Here is a 20354-nt window from a genome sequence, read left to right as displayed (position 1 = left end):
AACAATGAAAATACCGAACAAAGATTCAAAATAAATGAAAAATTGAAATTACGAATATTCGGAAAACGGAAATCAAAACAACGAAAATACGAAATAATGAAAATTCTGCCGATCGAGAATTCGAAAGAACAAATTTGTTAGTTCTGAAATATTTCTGGACGTTGGCTAATAAGCTTGTCCCTTCCCCTGAAGAGGTTGTCCCTTCCCCCAATGAGCTTGTTTCTTATCGAAATTACGAATATTCAGAAAACGGAAATCAAAACAACGAAAATACGAAATAACGAAAATTCTGCTGATCGAGAATTCGAAAGAACAAATTCGTTAGTTCTGAAATATTTCTGGACGTTGGCCAATAAGCTTGTCCCTTCCCCTGAAGAGGTTGTCCCTTCCCCCAATGAGCTTGTTTCTTATTCCCTTGTGTGTTTTTCTGTGTTAGACTGCAGTGCATTCCATCCAGAGTCCAGATAGGGTGTGGTTTGGTCGGTGGCACTGTTTTGGTGGATTTGTGAGTTAAGTTGTGGGGGGGCAGGAGGCGGAGCCTAGCGGAGCAGACATGCATTGTTAGAGCTCCACACCGCTGAGGAGAGAAGAGAAGGACAAAGCGGAGCCTGCAGGCTCAAAAGGTATCCATTTGAACCTTTTTGCCCCAGGGAACAAACTGTGAAAGTTTGGGCAGGAAATATGGTACTGGGAGGAAACCGTGGCAGAAATAAAAATCACCTCACAAAGAGCTCACAGGCACTCACTGCAGCTGAAGCAGCTCCAGTCACCTCACAAGATACAGCATCAGGGTGCTCTCACAGACAAAAAATGTCACAGCAAGACTCTCCATTTGAGTCAGATACAGAACAAATCCTCTCACAAACTTCTCCACAAGCCTCCTCAGTATCCCCAGTAATATTATTACAATTTGAAAAGATGCTTCATAAGGCTTTAAAACAAACCTCAGACCAAATAACAAAAAGCCTAACCAAAGAAATAAGAGAGCTGGGAAACCGCACCGCAGCCTTAGAAATAAAAATGGATGAAATTGAAATTACAACCCAAGAAAATATAACAGAATTGGAACAATTAAAAAAAGAGAATTTAATACTTCAAACTAAGCTCGAAGATTACGAAAATAGAGCCAGACGTTCAAACTTGCGCATAAGGGGAATACCTGAAACTGTGACAGACCTGCAATCTACTATTACTGCTCTATTACAAGAACTAAAGCCAGATATCCCTATTGAACGTTTAGAACTGGACAGAGTACACAGAGCCCTCACAGCCAAAAAGAAAGACGGACCCCCACGTGATATAATCACAAAATTTCATTATTACAGAACGAAAGAACAAATACTAATTGCTGCAAGAGAAAAAAAGGAACTTAATTTTCAAGGACACAATTATCAAATTTTTGCTGACCTATCCCAACTTACTATTACAAAAAGACGATCCATGAAACCCCAACTAATGGAACTGCAACACCACAACATTATGTATCAATGGGGCTTCCCATTTTCAGTCAGATTTAACTACCAAGGTACAATTTACAGAAGCAGATCAGCAGATGAACTACAACAAACCCTTTTAAAATTAAATCTGACAGAACCCACAAGCAGCAACACTCCCACACGCAGAAGAATGGCATCATCTTCACCTTCAGGCAGCACCCAGAAAATTTCAGAACAAAATGGGAATCATCATTCTCACAAAGGAGGCCGTTATGCCACATCATCCATGGACCAAGAAGATTCAATGGACTGACATCCTAATTCCTGATATCTCTTCATTTATTATACTAAGAGATGGTTCTCTATAAAAAACCTGTATTTATAACTGACTGTAACTGCATTCTGATAGTCACACACTGTGTGGGATCATGTTACATTCCAGTTATATTTCTTATTACTTCTGATTCATGTAGCCTTAGAATATATAAGTGAAATAAGGAAATTCTTGTTCAGTTATATATTATCAGGTAATAACAATAGATTTATTACTTTTTAGGACAAATATGTTCAATAATCCAGAAGTAATGGAAGCTTTTTCTTTCTTTTCTTAAAACAAATATATTATTACCTAACTAGTTCCTAGAATTATGTTTTTGTTTATTCTAATCTGAAGCAATACAACCTCAGTTTTATGAGTTAACATTTCTAAACAGTTGCATATGAATAAAATATGTAATTGTTTACTCTAAAAGGGTTAAAATCCCAAAATAATTCAAACTATCTTCATCAATACCAAAGTTATTAACAGTACCTTTCTAACTGAATTATTTAGCCTAGGGCAAGACTAACCATATACAACCACCCTGGAATAAATAATTTCAACAAAAACTATATTCTGCACTCTAATTAATGAAACATCATTTTGATGTCTTTTGACATAGCACTTCTCTCCTGTAAGCAGAGGATCCGTGTACCCCCATTAGCCCTCCTCATTCTCCCAACCATATTATGTGGGAGTGTGACGAAGGCACTTATTCCCCTGAGAGAGATATTTATTCTCTTTCACGGGTAAATTGTGATTACTTGCAAAAAATAATTTATACAATGTATCATCTAATCTCATATGTTTTTTGTTTACTCTTTACTCCAGAATCCCCAGGTTTCTTTTCTATCTATTCATCTCTTCAGTCCACACAGGTTGATCTGCGCAGTCAGCTCTGCATAACAAAAAGTAAGAAAACTATTTGATCTATTGCCATGGCACCACTGAATATACTTTCCCTGAATGTTCAGGGAATAAATGTCCCTCAAAAAAGGACCAAAGCCTTCCGTACTTTCCATAACAAGAAGGCTCACATAGTATGCCTCCAAGAAACACACTTCACCAAAGATTCTACTCCAAAATATATTTCTCCTTTTTATCAACAAATTTACACGGCTTCTGCCTGTACCAAGCAAAGGGGAACTCTAATTGCATTTCACCGATCCACACCATTCACCTTATCATCAGAAATTAAAGACCCAGAAGGTAGATACCTGATACTCATGGGTTATATAATGGATACAGCAATCACGATGATTTCCTACTACGCTCCTAACAAACAACCTACACCATTCCTCTCACATATATTACAAGTGATTAATACACACAAAATAGGAACAGTGATAATGTGTGGGGATTCGAACCAGGTCCTCCTCCCATTTCTAGATAAATCACCTTTTACACCATCCAAAATAACCTCTAGATTACCTTTTTCTCAACTTCTTTCCAAATACAATCTGGTAGATTCATGGAGAGAAAGTAACCCAATGAAAAAGAAATTCACTTATTTCTCGCACCTTCATCAAACCTTCACCAGAATAGATCATATTTTTCTAACAATAGGAATGATACCAGAAATTATTGCATCAGATATAATTCCGATTCCGTGGTCTGACCATAATGCAGTATACACTACTATAGCCTCAGCCATACCAAAAGCGCATGACCTAACGTGGTACTTACCGGACATAATGCTCAAACACCCACTACATCAGATGGCCATTGAACAAGCTTTAAAGGAATACATATCAATTAATAATACAACAGACATCTCCCCAATAACACTGTGGGAAGCTCATAAGCCTGTCTTGCGTGGTACAATACAAAGACAAATGGCACTATTTAAACGGGAACGCAAAAATCTAGCAAAAAAGCTAGAACTCAATTTTAATGCAGCCTACATATCATTTCAAGATAATCCATCTCAGAGTACAAAATCTCATCTGGAAAAAACTAGATTGGAATACGATCTATTTCTCACTGAGTCAGTTGATAAATCCCTCAAACGCTCCAAACACAATTTCTACATGAATACAAACAAACCAGGTACATATTTGGCTCGGGCATTAAATTCAACTAACAAATCTTTCAAACCAATACGTTTGAAATTATCAAAAAATGTTTACACTTGTAATCCAGTTAAAATAGTCCATAAATTTCACTCACATCTCGCAACTTTATACAAGACAAACAATGAATTTAATCCTACAGAGGCTGAATCCTTCTTCTCAAAAATAACCTTACCTGAGTTATCTCAGAATCAAAAAAGCAGTTTGGATGAGTCTATAACTATAGATGAAGTTGCTAACGCCATAAAAGACCTAAAACTTAACAAAAGACCAGGCCCAGACGGCTACTCGGCTTTATACTATAAAACATTCTCAGAAATACTCTCTCCCATTCTCACTGAAACTTTTAACAAACTTCTAGATGGACATTCTTTTCGGCAAGAAACACTAATGGCAATTGTTTGTATGATCCCAAAACCCCTTTCTGATGATACTTCCTGTGTGAATTATCAGCCTATCTCTTTGTTAAACCTCAATATTAAATTATTAGCAAAAATAATAGCAAAACGCCTCAATAGCATTATAGGAAAATTAATACATAGAGATCAAGTAGGCTTCATGCCAAATAGACAGGCAGGCGATAATATACGCAGGGAAGTGTTATTGGCACATATTGCTAAAAAACGGAAAATTCCTTTATGTTTTCTATCTCTCGATATTAAGAGGGCATTTGACACAGTATCCTGGCAATATATGCAATATTCATTACAAAAATGGGGTTTTGGACCCCACTTTTTAACATGGATCAAAGCATTATATAATAAACCCAAAGCCTATATAAAATATGCTGGATACAAATCTGAAGCCTTTAATATCGAAAGAGGTACCCGACAGGGTTGCCCATTATCTCCCTTATTATTTGCCCTTATTCTCGAACCCATGGCCCAATACATCAGAACAAACCAAACTATAACTGGCATTGAAGTAGGAGGTATTACACACAAATTATGTATATTTGCAGACGATATATTACTTTTTCTATCATCACCACAGGTCTCTGGTCCTAACTTAATACCAGCTCTTGATGGATTTGCAGCCCTATCCGGCCTTATGATTAATCCTAAGAAATGCCTAGTGCTTAATATTTCACTCACAAACATGGAATTGATCCCGGCTAGGGCTGCACTCCCATTCACATGGGCAGAAAAATCAATCCCATATCTTGGAATTCATTTAACAGCATCTCATTCTGACTTATTCTCAACCAATTATCCTCCTGCATTAAGACAGATCACAAATCTAATAAAACAATGGTCGCAACTTCCTTTATCCTGGATAGGGAAGATTAATGCAATCAAAATGACTATTCTACCCAAATTGCTTTATCTATTCAGAGTCCTCCCTATTCCAATTCCTTCCTATTTTTTGAGAATAGTACAAAAAAGAGCAACTTCGTTTATATGGGGCTCTTCTAAACCACGTATACCTATACACACACTACATCTTCCCCTAATTTTACTAACTACTACAGAGCAGCACATTTGGCCAGTCTGTCCAAATACCATGCAAAACAGGAAATCCCATTATGGGTATTTATAGAGGCTTCAGAAAATGACCCTCTATTAATATCAAATTTATTATGGCTTGATCCTAAAGACCGTTTTAAAATTCATAATCCCATAACTAAACACTTCTTATCTCTCTGGGATAAACTAAAAACCAAATATCAGTTACAATCTCCACACAAACTTCTCCTTTCTTTTATCAGAAATCCGGCCTTTTATCCGGCATGGATCTTCCCAAATTCTTTTAAAGATTGGACAACATCAGGCATTCAGACACTAAATGACTTCATAGCATCTAAATCATTCCTTTCATTCCCATCGCTTAGAGAAAAATATGATCTACCAAACTCTGAGATATTTAGATATCTCCAAATCAAAAATTTCTATACACCATTCCTAAAGGGGGATACACCATTATCCCAATTATCCATTTTTGAATCAATCTGTACAAAAGATCCATTTGCTAAAGGTACAATTTCATCACTTTATGATCAATTATATGGAGTAGCAAATCTTAATAGACCCTCTTACGTTCAGAGGTGGGAGGAGGACCTGGGACGAACTTTAGAAGACACGGACTGGTCTAACATATGGCTCACATCTAAGTCATCTTCACCCAACATCTTAGCACTGGAGACAAATTATAAAGTCCTAACTCGCTGGTACCTTGTACCATCTAGAGTGGCAAAATATTCACCTAATACCTCAGCTCTTTGTTTTCGAGGATGCCCAGAAATAGGCACATATTTACACATATGGTGGACGTGCCCAGTAATCCAAACCTTCTGGAAGGAAGTCTTCGTGATTGCATCTAAAATATTTTAAAAAATAATACAACCAGATCCATATTTAACTTTACTTAATCTAAAACCGGAATGGTTAACACTCTCTCAATTCAAACTTATGATCCAACTAATAACGGCTGCAAAACAAACAGTGGCCAAGGCATGGAAATCTCCTACATTGGTACTAGCAGAAACAATTCACAGAATGAATAATACAATGTCCCATGCTAAGATGGTAGCCATCGATCAAAATCAAATTCCAAAGTTTGAAAAACTTTGGCATCCTTGGATAAAACAACAGTTCCTGTCAAACTTCAATGACTCTGTCCTGTTGCCATGGTAACAGATTTAATGACTTACAGAGACACCCATTCTAAGGCTTCAAAGAGAACTAAAAAGAATAATAAACTGACGAGCGGGACAACCTTGTGGACCATACCTCTACCTTTCAACCCTTTTTCTTCTTTCTCTTTCCTTTTCTCCACCTTACGATTAAAGCTCATTATCAGAATTTATTTGACCTATATACACTCTACTTGTAAACAATATGTATAGTAGGTATAAATCATTTAAATACCTACAAAAGTAACTAAGGAAATGCTATATATCTTTAATTTAGGTTTACGTGAACCCAATGTTTAATATTTGAAATTTCATGATATTTACCTATATAAACCCTACTGTAAAACAATGAGCTTACTTTATAGATCCTTGTAAACTTACTTTATGTATCTTTATAACATTGTATACTCAATAAACTTCTTTTGACAAGGTGAGTTAAGTTGTGACTTGTGAGAGAGAAATTCTTTGTTTCTTAAACATATAATAGCATACACATTACGTAAAATTACGAATTATGCTCCGATTACGAATCTACGAAAACAATGTTATGAAAGTACGAATAAATGAGGCAGTCAATCTCACGAAAGGACGAATTACAAAATTACGACGAGTAGTGTTTCGAATAAACGGAAAATGTATTCTAACGAAAGTACGAATATAATTAAATCTACGAAAGTACGATTTTCTAATCAACGGAAATACAAATTATTTCAAATCAACGAAAATATAGCTCTTACAAAAATACGAACGCGTCCGAATATGAAATATAACGAAAATACGAATTTCGAATCAGTGAAAATTAGACTAATGGAAATACAAATCATTTCAAATCAACGAATAAATAACTCTTATGAAAATACGAACGAGTCCGAATACGAAAACCCACGTCTTACGAAATTACGAATTGTTACAAATCAACGGAAACGAACAGAAACAAAACTAATTTTTCTGTTGTGCACATGTCTATTCATGTTTTTTTTATCTCCAGATACTCCCCTGAAGAAGCAAGAGTTGTTTCCCGAAACATGTCGACATTAGTTGTACAGTTGCTCCAGATTGATGATGATATCTTTATAGCATTTGTAGGTCCTATCAAAAAGGTTTTTTTCATGTGATAAACCATTTATGCATTGATGTTTATTAACTAGTTATATTGTATGTGGTTTTTAAATGTATATGAATACATTTTTTCATGTCTTCTATATATTTTGTTTAAGGTGTGACTCTTTAACCGCTTCAGCCCCGGAAGATTTGGCTGCTGAATGACCAGGCCATTTTTTGCAATTCGGCACTGCGACGCTTTAACTAACAATTGCGAGGTCGTGCTACATTGTACTCAAACAAAATTGATGTCCTTTTTTTCCCACAAATATAGCTTTCTTTTAGTGGCATTTGATCACCTCTGCGGTTTTTATTTCCCCATTTTTTTTTTTTTTTTAAAAAAGCAAATTTTTCCTCAGTTTAGGCCGATGTGTATTCTTCTGCATATTTTTGGTAATAAAAATCGTAATAAGCGTATATTGATTGGTTCGCGCAAAAGTTATATCGTCTACAAAACAGGGGATAGACTTATAGCATTTTTATTATAATTTTTTTTTTTACTAGTAATGGCGGTGATCTGCAATTTTTTTTTTTTGGGACTGCATCATTATGGCTGACACATCGGACAATTCTGACACATTTTTGGGACCATTGGCATTTATACAGCGATCAGTGCTATAAAAATGCATTGATTACTGTAAAAATGTCACTGGCAGTGAAGGGGTAGGGGGCGATCAAGGGGTTAACTGTGTTCCCTGCTACATGTTCTAACTGAAGGGGGGATGGGACTTTCTAGGGGAAGAGAAAGATCTGTGATCATACTTTGTATGAACACACAATCAGTCTCTTCTCTCCTCAGAGAACCGGGATCTCTGTGTTTACACACAGAGATCCCAGTTCTTGCCGTGTCATGAGCGATTGCGGGAGCCCGGCAGTCATCGCATCCGCCGGGCACTCGCATCGGCTTCAGGGGAGAGCAGAGGGCGTGCGCCCCCTAGTGGCCACAGGGCGAAGCGTCATAAGGTACGTCGTTTCGCTCAGCCGTGCCATTCTGCAGCAGTACAACTGCAGCGGCTGGTCGGCAAGTGGTTAAAAGTCCCATGGGCTAAATATTTTTTTGTTGTGTGCAAGTCCAGTTGAATGTCACTATTTCTAGCTTTACCATGACTTGGATCAATGAAAATCCTCAAAGACAATGCTGGTGGTACTAACAAATTGATAACCCATAGCAAAATAATCCTACATTCCATATCTATATAAGAAATATAAAAAATAAAATATGACAACCAATATTGTCCTTGTAGTTGAGGCATGCAATTTGTTTAAAATGTACTGAGACAATGGTAGAACATTGTTGAGTGGAAAAAAGCTGTAACAATAAAGATGGAGTTCCCTACTGCTTTCAAATTAAGATTAATAAAGGGTGTGTCAGGAGAAATACAGTCTAAAAAAAATTTCCTAAGAGATTATTAGCTTTTAGATAAATTAGCAATGTAAAAATAACAGCCAACCAAGGAGGAGTAAATGTATAAAAGGGTTTCATATCAACTCAGTAAATACCGGATACTAATAATTCCCTGTAAGTGGTATATTATTTCCACTAAAATATTTAATGGCTGAATCGACATTGTGTGGCGGGGATTTTCAAACTAAACTATCACATCCAGATGTCAACCCTAAAAATTTGCGTGGAATTGAGGTGCAGTATGTAACAATTGTTTGAAGTTAAATAAAACACAGACATGTCATATAATTCCTGTTTTGTGTTTCCATACAGATGACGAACTGTAGAAGTATAATAGGATGTATAACATTATATCTGCTTCAGAACCTCTCTCCACCACCCAATTCCAGTTATCATACCATAATTTGCAACTCAACTCAACTAATGCCAAAAAGGATTGCATTATATATTTTAAATCTGAGCTTTCCCGGTTCTGCGTATTGTTATAATATTCCTTTTTGTACCTATACTATTACTTGCCAATATCTAATTATCTAACATCCTATCTGCTGTCTTTTCTTCCTTCCATGTCTTTTTGTATTTATTGTCTTTATTTATGCTTAGGGATACAAACAAATTATTCAAAAGTATGTTCAAGTTTAAGTCAAGAAAACTTGAAATATTGCACACTACTGCCCTGTACACACGGTCGGACATTGATCGGACATTCCGACAACAAAATCCATGGATTTTTTCCGACGGATGTTGGCTCAAACTTGTCTTGCATACACACGGTCACACAAAGTTGTCGGAAAACCCGATCGTTCTGAGCGCGGTAAAGTAAAACACGTACGTCAGGACTATAAACGAGGCAGTAGCCAATAGCTTCCGTCTCTTAATTTATTCTGAGCATGCGTGGCACTTTGTGCGTCGGATTTGTGTACACACGATCGGAATTTCCGCCAACGGATTTTGTTGTCGGAAAATTTTATAGCAAGCTCTCAAACTTTGTGTGTCGGAAATTCCGATGGAAAATGTGTGATGGAGCCCACACACGGTCGGAATTTCCGACAACGAGGAAAATCCGACCGTGTGTACAGGGCATAATATTAACTTATTATTATTTGCGATGTGGCACTGCGTTACTTTAACCGCTTCAGCCCCAGAAGATTTGGCTGCTGAATGACCAGGCCATTTTTTGCGATTCAGCACTGCGTCGCTTTACCTGACAATTGCGTGGTCGTGCGGCGCTGCACCCAAACAAAATTGACGTCTTTTTTTTTCCCACAAATAGAGCTTTCTTTTGGTGGTATTTGATCATCACTGCGGTTTTTTATTTTTTGCGCTATAAACAAAAAAAGAGCGACAATTTTGAAAAAAACACAATATTTTGTACTTTTTGCTATAATAAATATCCCCATTTTTTTTTTTTTAAAAAAGCAATTTTTTTCCTCAGTTTAGGTCCATATGTATTCTTCTACATATTTTTGCTAATAAAAATCGTAATAAGCGTATATTGATTGGTTTGCGCAAAAGTTATAGCGTCTACAAAATAGGGGATAGATTTATAGCATTTTTTAATTTTTTTTTTTTACTAGTAATGGTGGTGATCTACAAATTTTATCTGGACCGCGACATTATGGTGGAACATCGGACACTTTTGAAACATTTTGACACTTTTGAAACATTTTTGGGACCACTGGCATTTATACAGAGAACAGTGCTATAGAATACACTGATTACTGTAAAAATGTCACTGGCAGGGGGTTAACACTAGGGGGCAATCAAGGGGTTAACTGTGTTCCCTAGTGTGTGTTCTAACTGAAGGGGGGGTGGGACTGTCTAGGGGAGATGACAGATCGCTGTTCATACTTTGTATGAACAGACGATCAGTCTCTTCTTCCCTCAGAGAACCGGGATCTGTGTGTCATGAGCAATCGCCGGGCACTCGCATTGGCTCTGGGGGTGAGCAGCGGGCGCGTGCCCCTAGTGCCACAGGGCGAAGCGACATTACGTAAAGTAATTTCGCCCAGCCGCACCATTCTGCCGCAGTAAAACTGCGGTGGCTGGACGGCAAGTGGTTAGCTGACAATTGCGTGATTGTGCAACACTGTGCCTAGATAAAAGTGATGTCCTTTTTTTCCCACAAATAGAGCTTTCTTTTGGTGGTATTTGATAACCTCTGCGGTTTTTATTTTTTGTGCTATAAATTAAAAAAACAGCAATTTTTGAAAAAAAAAAAAAACAATATTGGAGATCCCCTTGTTCTATGGCTTGGGATAGTGTATGGCTCTCCTCTGCGTCTGTAGCTGCTGGGTCCAGTCTCATTCTTGCTTTAGCTGGGCTTGAGCAGGGAGGGCTATGGAGTGGAGAAGCACTTCTGGGATGAGGCTCTCCCAGTACCTCCATCGGCATCGGAAAGGTCCCAGTAGTTACTGCTGTGTGGTATGGAGGAGGAGGCCGAGCTGCCAGCGCCATCTTGACCTCCTCCACCTTCAGGCCAGTGAAAGTAAGCTGTGAGTTTTTTCGGCTTACAGTCCCCCTGCTGTTTCTGCGATGTCTCCGGCTGGTAGCTGCTGTAGTCAGGGGTCTGTGTTAAAGTTAGGAGAGGTCAATCGGTGCTCTGTGCCTCCGTTTGTTGCTGGCATCTCTGTCAGGGCTCCAGTACTCCTTCCTTAGGCAGCCATCCACCGTGTGTGCCAGCCACGCCCCATATTCCTTACTTTTTTTATACTATTAGTTGCCAATGTCTAATTATCTGACTTCCTATCTGCTGTCTTTTCTTCCTTCCTTTAATGAAAATACCATGTCTTTTTGTATTTATTGTCTTTATTTATGCTTAGGGATACAAATAAATTATTCAAAAGTATGTTCGAGTTTAAGTCAAGTAAATTTGAAATTTTGCACACTTTTATACTTATTAACCACTTCAGCCCCAGGAGGTTTTAGCCCCTACATGAACAGGCCATTTTTTTGCGATGTGGCTTTAACTGAAAATTGCTCGGTTGTGTGACGCTGTACCCAAATAAAATGTATGTCCTTTTTTCCCCACAAATAGAGCTTTCTTTTGATGGTATTTGATCACCTCTGCATTTTTTTATTTTTTTTGTGCTATAAACAAAAAAAGAGCGTCAATTTTTGAAAAAAAAAAAAAACAATATTTTTTTACTTTCTGCCATAATACGCTTCCAATAAAAAAAAAAAATGTAAAAAAATCGAATTTCTTCATCACTTTAGGCCAATATGTATTCAGCTACATATTTCTGATAAAAAAAAAATCCCATTAAGTGTATGTTGATTGGTTTGCGCAAACATTATAGTGTCTACAAGCTATGGGATATTTTTATGAAATCTTTATTTATTTATTTTTACTAGCAATGGAGGCGATCAGTGATTTGTAGCGGGACTGCGACATTCCGGCAGACAAATAGAACACCTAACTGCCCCTTTAACACTTTTTTGGGGACCAGTGACATTATTACAGTGTTCGGTGCTAAAAATATGCACTGTTACTGTACTAATGACACTGGCAGGAAAAGGGTTAACACCAGGGGCGATCAAAGGGTTAAGTGTCCCTAGGAGGTGCTTTCTAACTGTGTGGGGGATTTTTTGACTGGGGAAAGAAATAGATCCGTGTTCCTGCTTAGCAGAAACACAAGATCTCTCTCTTTGCCTCTGACGAAACGGCGATCTGCCTTGTTTACATAGGCAGATCGCCATTCTGGCTCTTTCAGGAATGATCGTGGGTGGATGGCGGACATTGGCAGACATAGGGCGGACATCGGCTCCCCCTCTGGTCAATCAGCGTGTGATTGCGCCTCTGGCGGTGCACACGTGCCCCCCCCAGAGCTACTGCATGAAACGACATACAGGTACATTGTTTTGCGCAGCCGGGCCGCCTTGCTGCAGTAAATGTGCGGAAGGCGGTCTGGAACAGGTTAATGACCCATTGAAATTTCTTTTTAAATCTGCAAAATGCTTTCCAGTCATACGCAAAAAAAAAAAAAAAAAAAAAAGGTGTTCCAAATATTGACTGGTTTCCATTGAAAAGAAGCAGAAAACTATATAGAAAAGCTTTTTCCCTGCCAGTATGCTGCAGAGAAGGAACTGGCTATCTGTGTGGAAACCCTGGTCTCTCTATTAGCTTTTGCTGTCAGGGGTTGTACCAGACTTCTTCAGAGAGTCCATAAATTCCTAGCATAAGGCAAAGATTTTTGTCTACAGCATGCTGTCAGGGGACATACTCTGGCTTTCTAAAGAATATGAACTGTAAGATTTAGAAAAACCTTTGCTTTGATACGTATGTGACTGTATTTAGTTGATGTATACTAATATACATTTGCTATTGTTTTCAGCATTCTTGTTCCCCCATCCTAGGGCATTATTTGCTTTTGCCTGCTGCATTGCAAAAGATACAATGTTAAGAGTTATAGGGCGTACACACGGTCGGACTTTGTTCGGACATTCCGACAACAAAATCCTAGGATTTTTTCCGATGGATGTTGGCTCAAACTTGTCTTGCATACACACGGTCACACAAAGTTGTCGGAAAATCCGATCGTTCTGAACGCGGTGACGTAAAACACGTACGTCGGGACTATAAACGGGGCAGTGGCCAATAGCTTTCATCTCTTTATTTATTCTGAGCATGCGTGGCACTTTGTCCGTCGGATTTGTGTATAAACGATCGGAATTTCCGACAAAGGATTTTGTTGTCGGAAAATTTTATCTCCTGCTCTCCAACTTTGTGTGTCGGAAAATCCGATGGAAAATGTCCAATGGAGCCCACACACGGTCGGAATTTCCGACAACACGCTCCGTTTCGGACATTTTCCATCGGAAAATCCGACCGTGTGTACGGGGCATTAGAAGTATTTATTTCACCCCAGCCAATTACTTGGAGGCATTTTGCCAATCATGAGGGCTGGTGAAGGAGCTAAATATACAGAGAGCCAGAAGAAGCTAGAAGAGTCTTTGCCTCCCAGGCTTGGCCTGGAGAAGATGTCAGTTTCAAGAAATCTTACCATAGACTCCCAGGCTCTGCTGCCTGGGGAAGATGAAAGGAGTACAAAGGCCCTTTATCTCCCTGACCTGTTTCATTGCCATATCTCTCTAGAGAGGTTTAATATGCCCCCCTGCTGAAACTGACCTATAGCTCCATATTTAGCAAAACCCTTGCTTCTTGCTGGCTAAAAATGCACTAGCCCCAGCACAAACCTGTTATGAACAGGTCTATGCTAGGTCCTGGAAGACAGGAAGGTAGTTGTTAAAGGGGAGCACCTTCATGAACCAAAGACTGCTCAGTCCATTGCCAGGTTTGGTTAAATGTCATACAGCCTTCATCAGCCTTTTGAACAGTATAACAAAAATAGTCGGTGCTAAACACCTATCCTACAGCTGCTGACAATAAGGTGATATATATAACCTTCATGGAACGAATGTGTTACATAGTTACATAGTAGGTGAGGTTTAAAAAAGACACAAGTCCAACCTATGCGTGTGATTACAGGTCAGTATTACCTTGTATATCCCTGTATGTTGCGGTCATTCTGGTGCTTTTCTAATTTTTAAAAGTTTTTTGAAATTATCGATGCTAGGAGACCACCGCCTGTGGAGAGAATTCCACATCCTTACCGCTCTTACAGTAAAGAACCCTCTACGTAGTTTAAGGTTAAACCGGTTTTCTTCTAATTTTAGTGAATGGCTTCGTGTCTTATTAAACTCCCTTTCACAGAAAAGTTTTATCCCTATTGTGGGGTCACCAGTACGGTATTTGTATATTGAAATCATATCCCCTCTCAATTATCCCTTCTCCAGAGAGTACAAGTTCAGTGCTTGCAACCTTTCCTCATAACTAATGTCCTCCAGTCCCTTTATTAGTTTTGTTGTCCTTCTCTGGACTCTCTCCAGTTCCAGTACATCCTTCCTGAGGACTGGTGCCCAGAACAGGATGGCATACTCCAGGTGCGGCCGGACCAGAGTCTTGTAGAGTGGGAGAATCATTGTTTTATCTCTGGAGTTAATCCCCTTTTTAATGTATGCCGATATAAGATTGCAAAGCTAAAAAAATTCAATAAAAAGATCAAAAAGTTCATAAACTGTGATTCTTAACCACTTCAGCCCTGGAAGATTTGGCTGCTGAATGACCAGGCCATTTTTTGCGATATGGCACTGTGTCGCTTTAACTGACAATTGCTTGGTCGTACGATGTTGTACCCAAACAAAATTGACGTCCTTTTTCTCCAATACGTAGAGCTTTCTTTTGGTGGTATTTAATCATTTCTGCGGTTTTTATTTTTTGTGCTATAAACAAAAAAAGAGCGACAGTTTTGAAAAAAAAACACAATATTTTGTACTTTTTGCTATAATAAATATCCCCAATTTTTTTTAAAAAAAGCTAATTTTTTTTCTCAGTTTAGGCCGATATGTATTCTTCTACATATTTTTGGTAATAAAAATCCCAATAAGTGTATATTGATTGGTTTGCGCAAAAGTTATAGCATCTATAAAATAGGGGATAGATTTATGGCATTTTTATTATTTATTTTTTTTTACTAGTAATGGCAGCGATCTGCGATTTTTTTCGAGACTGCAACATTATGGCGGACACATTTTTGGGACGATTGACAATTATACAGCGATCAGTGCTATAACAATGCACTGATTACTGTGTAAATGTCACTGGTAGGGAAGGGGTTAACACTAGGGGGCGATCAAGGGGTTAACTGTGTTCCGTAGTGTGTGTTATAACTGTGGGGGGAGGGGACTGACTATAGGAGATGACAGATCGTGGTTCCTAGCTATTAGGAACTCATGATCTGCCTCTCCTCTACTCACAGAACAGGGATTTTGTTTACACACACACACACACATCCCTGTTCTGCCTCACGTGCCTGCGATTGCTCATTTTAAGTACTCGTTTTAAAGGCTTATATGCCAGTTCTTGCCATAGAAAGTGTATGGGTACCCGGGTACTGCCCCAGGGACATGTATCAATGCACAAAAAAGTTTTTAAAACTATTGTTTTTTCAGGAGCAGTGGTTTTTATAATGCTTAAAGTGAAACAATAAAAATTAAATATTCCTTTAAAAATCGTGCCCGGGGGGGGGGTCCCCTTAGTCTGCCCATAAAGTGGCACATCTGTGTGATGTGTAGAACATGCTGCAGCAAAAATTACATTTAAACTTGCTCACGGCTGTAATGTATTAACGTCTCCCAGAAATATAGATGAAAAATCAAGGAAATAAAGGCGTACCTCCCCCCCCAGTCCATACCAGGTCCTTCGGGTCTGGTATGGATATTAAGGGAACTCCATGCCAAAATAAAAAAAACTGGCGTGCGGTACCTCCAAAATCAATATCAGACCCTTATCTGAACATGTAGCCTGGAGGTCAGGATAGGCGGGGATGAGCTAGCACCCCCCCCCTCCTGAACCATACAAGGCTCTGCCCCCCACCCCAAAGCACCTTGTCCCCATGGGGACAAGAGCCTCTTCCCGACAACCCTGAGCTGTGGTTGTCAGGGTCTGCAGGCAGGGGGCTCATCAGAATTTGGAAGGGGGGCCCCAGATCCTGCCCTTCCCCCATGTGAATGAATATCAGGTACATGGGGTACCCATTCACCAAAAAAAGTAAAAACCACAACAGACAGTTTTTGACAATTCCTTTATTAAAAAATAAAAAAAAAGTGTCTGCCGTGATGTAAATCCAACTTCAATCACGCCACCCGATGGACCCGAAAAATTAAAAAAAAAAAAAAGACTCTGCCTCCACGGGAGGCCTCCCAACAACTGCTGTCATTTTGCTTTGACAGATCTTATATAGGCAAGGATGGGGCCACCCACTGACGTAACCCGGATGACCACGCCCCCCTCTGACATCACATGAGGTCACATGAAGGGGGCACCCACCCCCCATGCTGAGGGCATGTGGCCTGGTATGGTTTGGGGGGGCGCTCGCTTGTCCCCCCCATCCTGCCCTCCAGACTGCATGCTCGGATAAGGGCCTGGTATGGATTTTGGGGGGACCCCACGCTGTCTTTTTTTAAAATTTTGGCATGGAGTTCCCCTTAAAATCTCTACCAGACCAAAAGGGCCTGGTATGGATTTTAGTGGGGACCCCACGCCGTTTTTTTCTTAATTCTGTCATATGGTTCCCCTTAACCACTTCAGTACACAGTATTATATACTCTGCACTGCACTACAGTGGGGCAAAAAAGTATTTAGTCAGCCACCAATTGTGCAAGTTCTCCCACTTAAAAAGATGAGAGAGGCCTGTAATTGTCATCATAGGTATACCTCAACTATGAGAGACAAAATGTGGAAACAAATCCAGACAATCACATTGTCTGATTTTTGAAAGAATTTATTTGCAAATTATGGTGGAAAATAAGTATTTGGTCACCTACAAACAAGCAAGATTTCTATATATATATGTATATACAGTACACCCCTCACATTTTTGTAAATATTTTATTACATCTTTTCATGTGACAACACTGAAGAAATGACACTTTGCTACAATGTAAAGTAGTGAGTGTACAGCTTGTATAACAGTGTAACTTTGCTGTTCCCAAAAAATAACTCAACACACAGCCATTAATGTCTAAACCGCGTGTGTGGCGGCAACCAGGTGAGGAGTACAAAGACAAATGTGTCTTGCCTACAGTCAAGCATTGTGGTGGAAGTGTCATTGTCTGGGGCTGCATGAGAGCTGCCAGCACTTAGGAGCTACAGTTCATTGAGGGAACCATGAATGCCAACATGTACTGTGACATACTGAAGCAGAGCATGATCCCCTCCCCTTCGGAGACTGGGCCGCAGGGCAGTATTTCAACATGATAACGACCCCAAACAAACCTCCAAGATGACTACTGCCTTGCTAAAGAAGCTAAGGGTAAAGGTGATGGACTGGCCAAGCATGTCTCCAGACCTAAACCCTATTGAGGATCTGTGGGGCATCTTCAAATGGAAGGTGGAGGAGCGCAAGGTCTCTAACATCCACCAGCTCTGTGATGTCATCATGGAGGAGTGGAAGAGGACAGCAGTGGCAACCTGTGAAGCTCTGGTGAACGCCATGCCCAAGAGGGTTAAGGCAGTGCTGGAAAATAATAGTGGCCACACAAAATATTGACACTTTGGGCCCAATTTGGACATTTTCAGTTAGGGGTGTACTCCCTTTTGTTGCCAGCGGTTTAGACATTAATGGCTGATGCAGACTGCACTATATACTCTGAACAGTATTATACATACTATACGGACTGCACTATATACTCTGAATTTTATTATATATACTATACGAACTGCACTATATACTCTGAACTGTATTATATATACTACACTGACTGCACTATATACTCTGAACTGTATTATATATATGCTATATTAACTGCACTATATACTCTGAACCGTATAATATATATATATATACTACACTGAATGACTGCACACTACACTAACTATGTGCCTAATCTCTATTCATTCACTATTAACGGGCGCCGTGTAAGCTGCAGCCTGATATAGTCTGGGGTGTGGACTTAGCCCCTGAGCCATGATTGGTAAAAGGCACCCTGCCATTGGCCAATCTAGGCTCTCACAGCACATCACGCTGTGATTGTCCAAAGCATGCAGTGCATTATGGGGCGCTCGTCGACGTGTGAACATCCCGCGAGCACCCCATATGTTTCTTTGTTCTATGAACAAATGGACACCCAGTGTGAACATCAGGACGATCCTTAGTTCTGTGGACATACTGTACCATATCTTGATTTCTGCAATGTATTTGATACAGTTCCACATAATGATCTAATACAAAAGTTGTACAAACTATGAGTTAACCCTTGGGTGGTTCAGTGGATATGCAGTTGGCTAAAGGATAGATACCAGCGTGTGGTCATAAAAGGGGTTCACTCGGAACAGAGACCAGTCACTAGTGGGGTACCACAAGGCTCTGTACTAGGTCCTGTTCTATTAATCTATACATAAGTGATATAACTAAAGGTTTGGTGGTTAAAGTATGTCTTTTTACGGATAATACAAAGATGAGCAATATGGCCATGTTTTACAGAATTATGCAGAAAGGTTAGAACTCAGCTGAATAGTAATATATTGAAAAAAGAGCATAACAAAATTGAAAGAATAAATGTCAGATTAAATGCTGTTTTTGTTTTGCCATACACCAGAATTGTGCGGAGTAGAACATAGTAGATTTTGTTATGGCTACAACCTAAAGTATTATGTATTTTATATCCTCTTGCCAGGTGGGCTATCACAATAACATAACCTATATTGTACTAACGGGTTTTTCAAATATAAAAAGCAAAAAGATTCTATTTTTCATGGTGCTGTTTTCCATTTATTGTGTTACTATGTCTGGAAATCTTTTCATTGTGGTTTTAGTTCATCTGAGTAAAACACTTCAGTCTCCCATGTACCTCTTCATCACCCAACTATCATTGTTTGATATCATTCTGTCTACAGATATTCTTCCCAACCTTCTATATATAATCTTACATGATGGATGTACCATGTCTCTTGCTGGATGTATCATCCAGTTCTCCTTTTTTGTACATGCTGAGTTCGCAGAGTGTTTTCTACTGACTGTGATGTCCTATGACCGGTATTTGGCCATCTGTAAGCCCCTGCATTACAACTCTATAATGAACCAATCGATTTGTATTAAATCAGTGATTATAATTTGGTTACTAAGTTTCAAAATGACATTGGCTGATTCCGCATCCTTGTGCAGCTTATACTACTGTGGACCAAACATCATTCATCACTTCTTCTGTGACTATGAACCTATACTTGAGCTTTCCTGCTCCGATACTTCATGGATTCATATTCAGACCAATGTAATAGGTTTCTTTTGTGTCATAGCACCTTTTATGTTAATTGTTATATCATATATCTATATTGTTTTAACCATCCTCAAAATTAAATCATTTACAGGAAGACAGAAAGCCTTTACCACCTGCAGCTCTCACTTGACCGTAGTGTGCATTTTTTATGGAACTATAGTTGCTGTGTATATGTTTCCAACAAAAGGACAACTAGATATTCTGAACAAGGTCCTCTCTCTATTTTACACTGTAATGACTCCATTGCTTAATCCCATTATATACACATTCAGGAACAAGGACTTTAAAAAAGCTATTGAGAAAATCAAATCATAATTTTTTTTTTATTAAAAATATCAGTGTGATAGAAAAGTACCTTATCTTATCCCAAGGTGGACATACATGCAAGCAAAACACTTCTTGACCAGGCCGGAAACTTCCCAACACCGGACGAAAAATCAAACAACTCTCAGAACTGACAAAGTGGCTTGAAGAAGCTACAAAACAATTTTCAACTTCAAGTCAAGTTGAAAGTGACTAACTACTATTAGCTATACCATGACCTGGATCAATG

At 39.0% G+C, this 20354-nt stretch overlaps 1 protein-coding gene across 1 annotated transcript; it reads left to right on the top strand.

Annotated features, from left to right (window-relative positions):
* Positions 1–19369: 19369 nt before the first annotated feature.
* LOC141134817 (olfactory receptor 5P52-like) lies at positions 19370–20116 on the top strand. Its single transcript, XM_073624251.1, has one exon. It carries the CDS (start codon positions 19370–19372, stop codon positions 20114–20116), a length of 747 nt encoding a protein of 248 aa, XP_073480352.1.
* The last annotated feature ends 238 nt before the right edge of the window (positions 20117–20354 follow it).

Source organism: Aquarana catesbeiana, linkage group LG03 (genome assembly GCF_042186555.1).
Source record: "Aquarana catesbeiana isolate 2022-GZ linkage group LG03, ASM4218655v1, whole genome shotgun sequence".
NCBI lineage: Eukaryota > Metazoa > Chordata > Amphibia > Anura > Ranidae > Aquarana > Aquarana catesbeiana.
This window is presented reverse-complemented; position numbering and strand designations above follow the sequence as displayed.

Coding starts and splice junctions, on each gene's coding strand:
- LOC141134817 (XM_073624251.1), top strand. CDS start 19,370: ATGTACCTCTTCATCACCCAACTATCATTGTTTGATATCATTCTGTCT.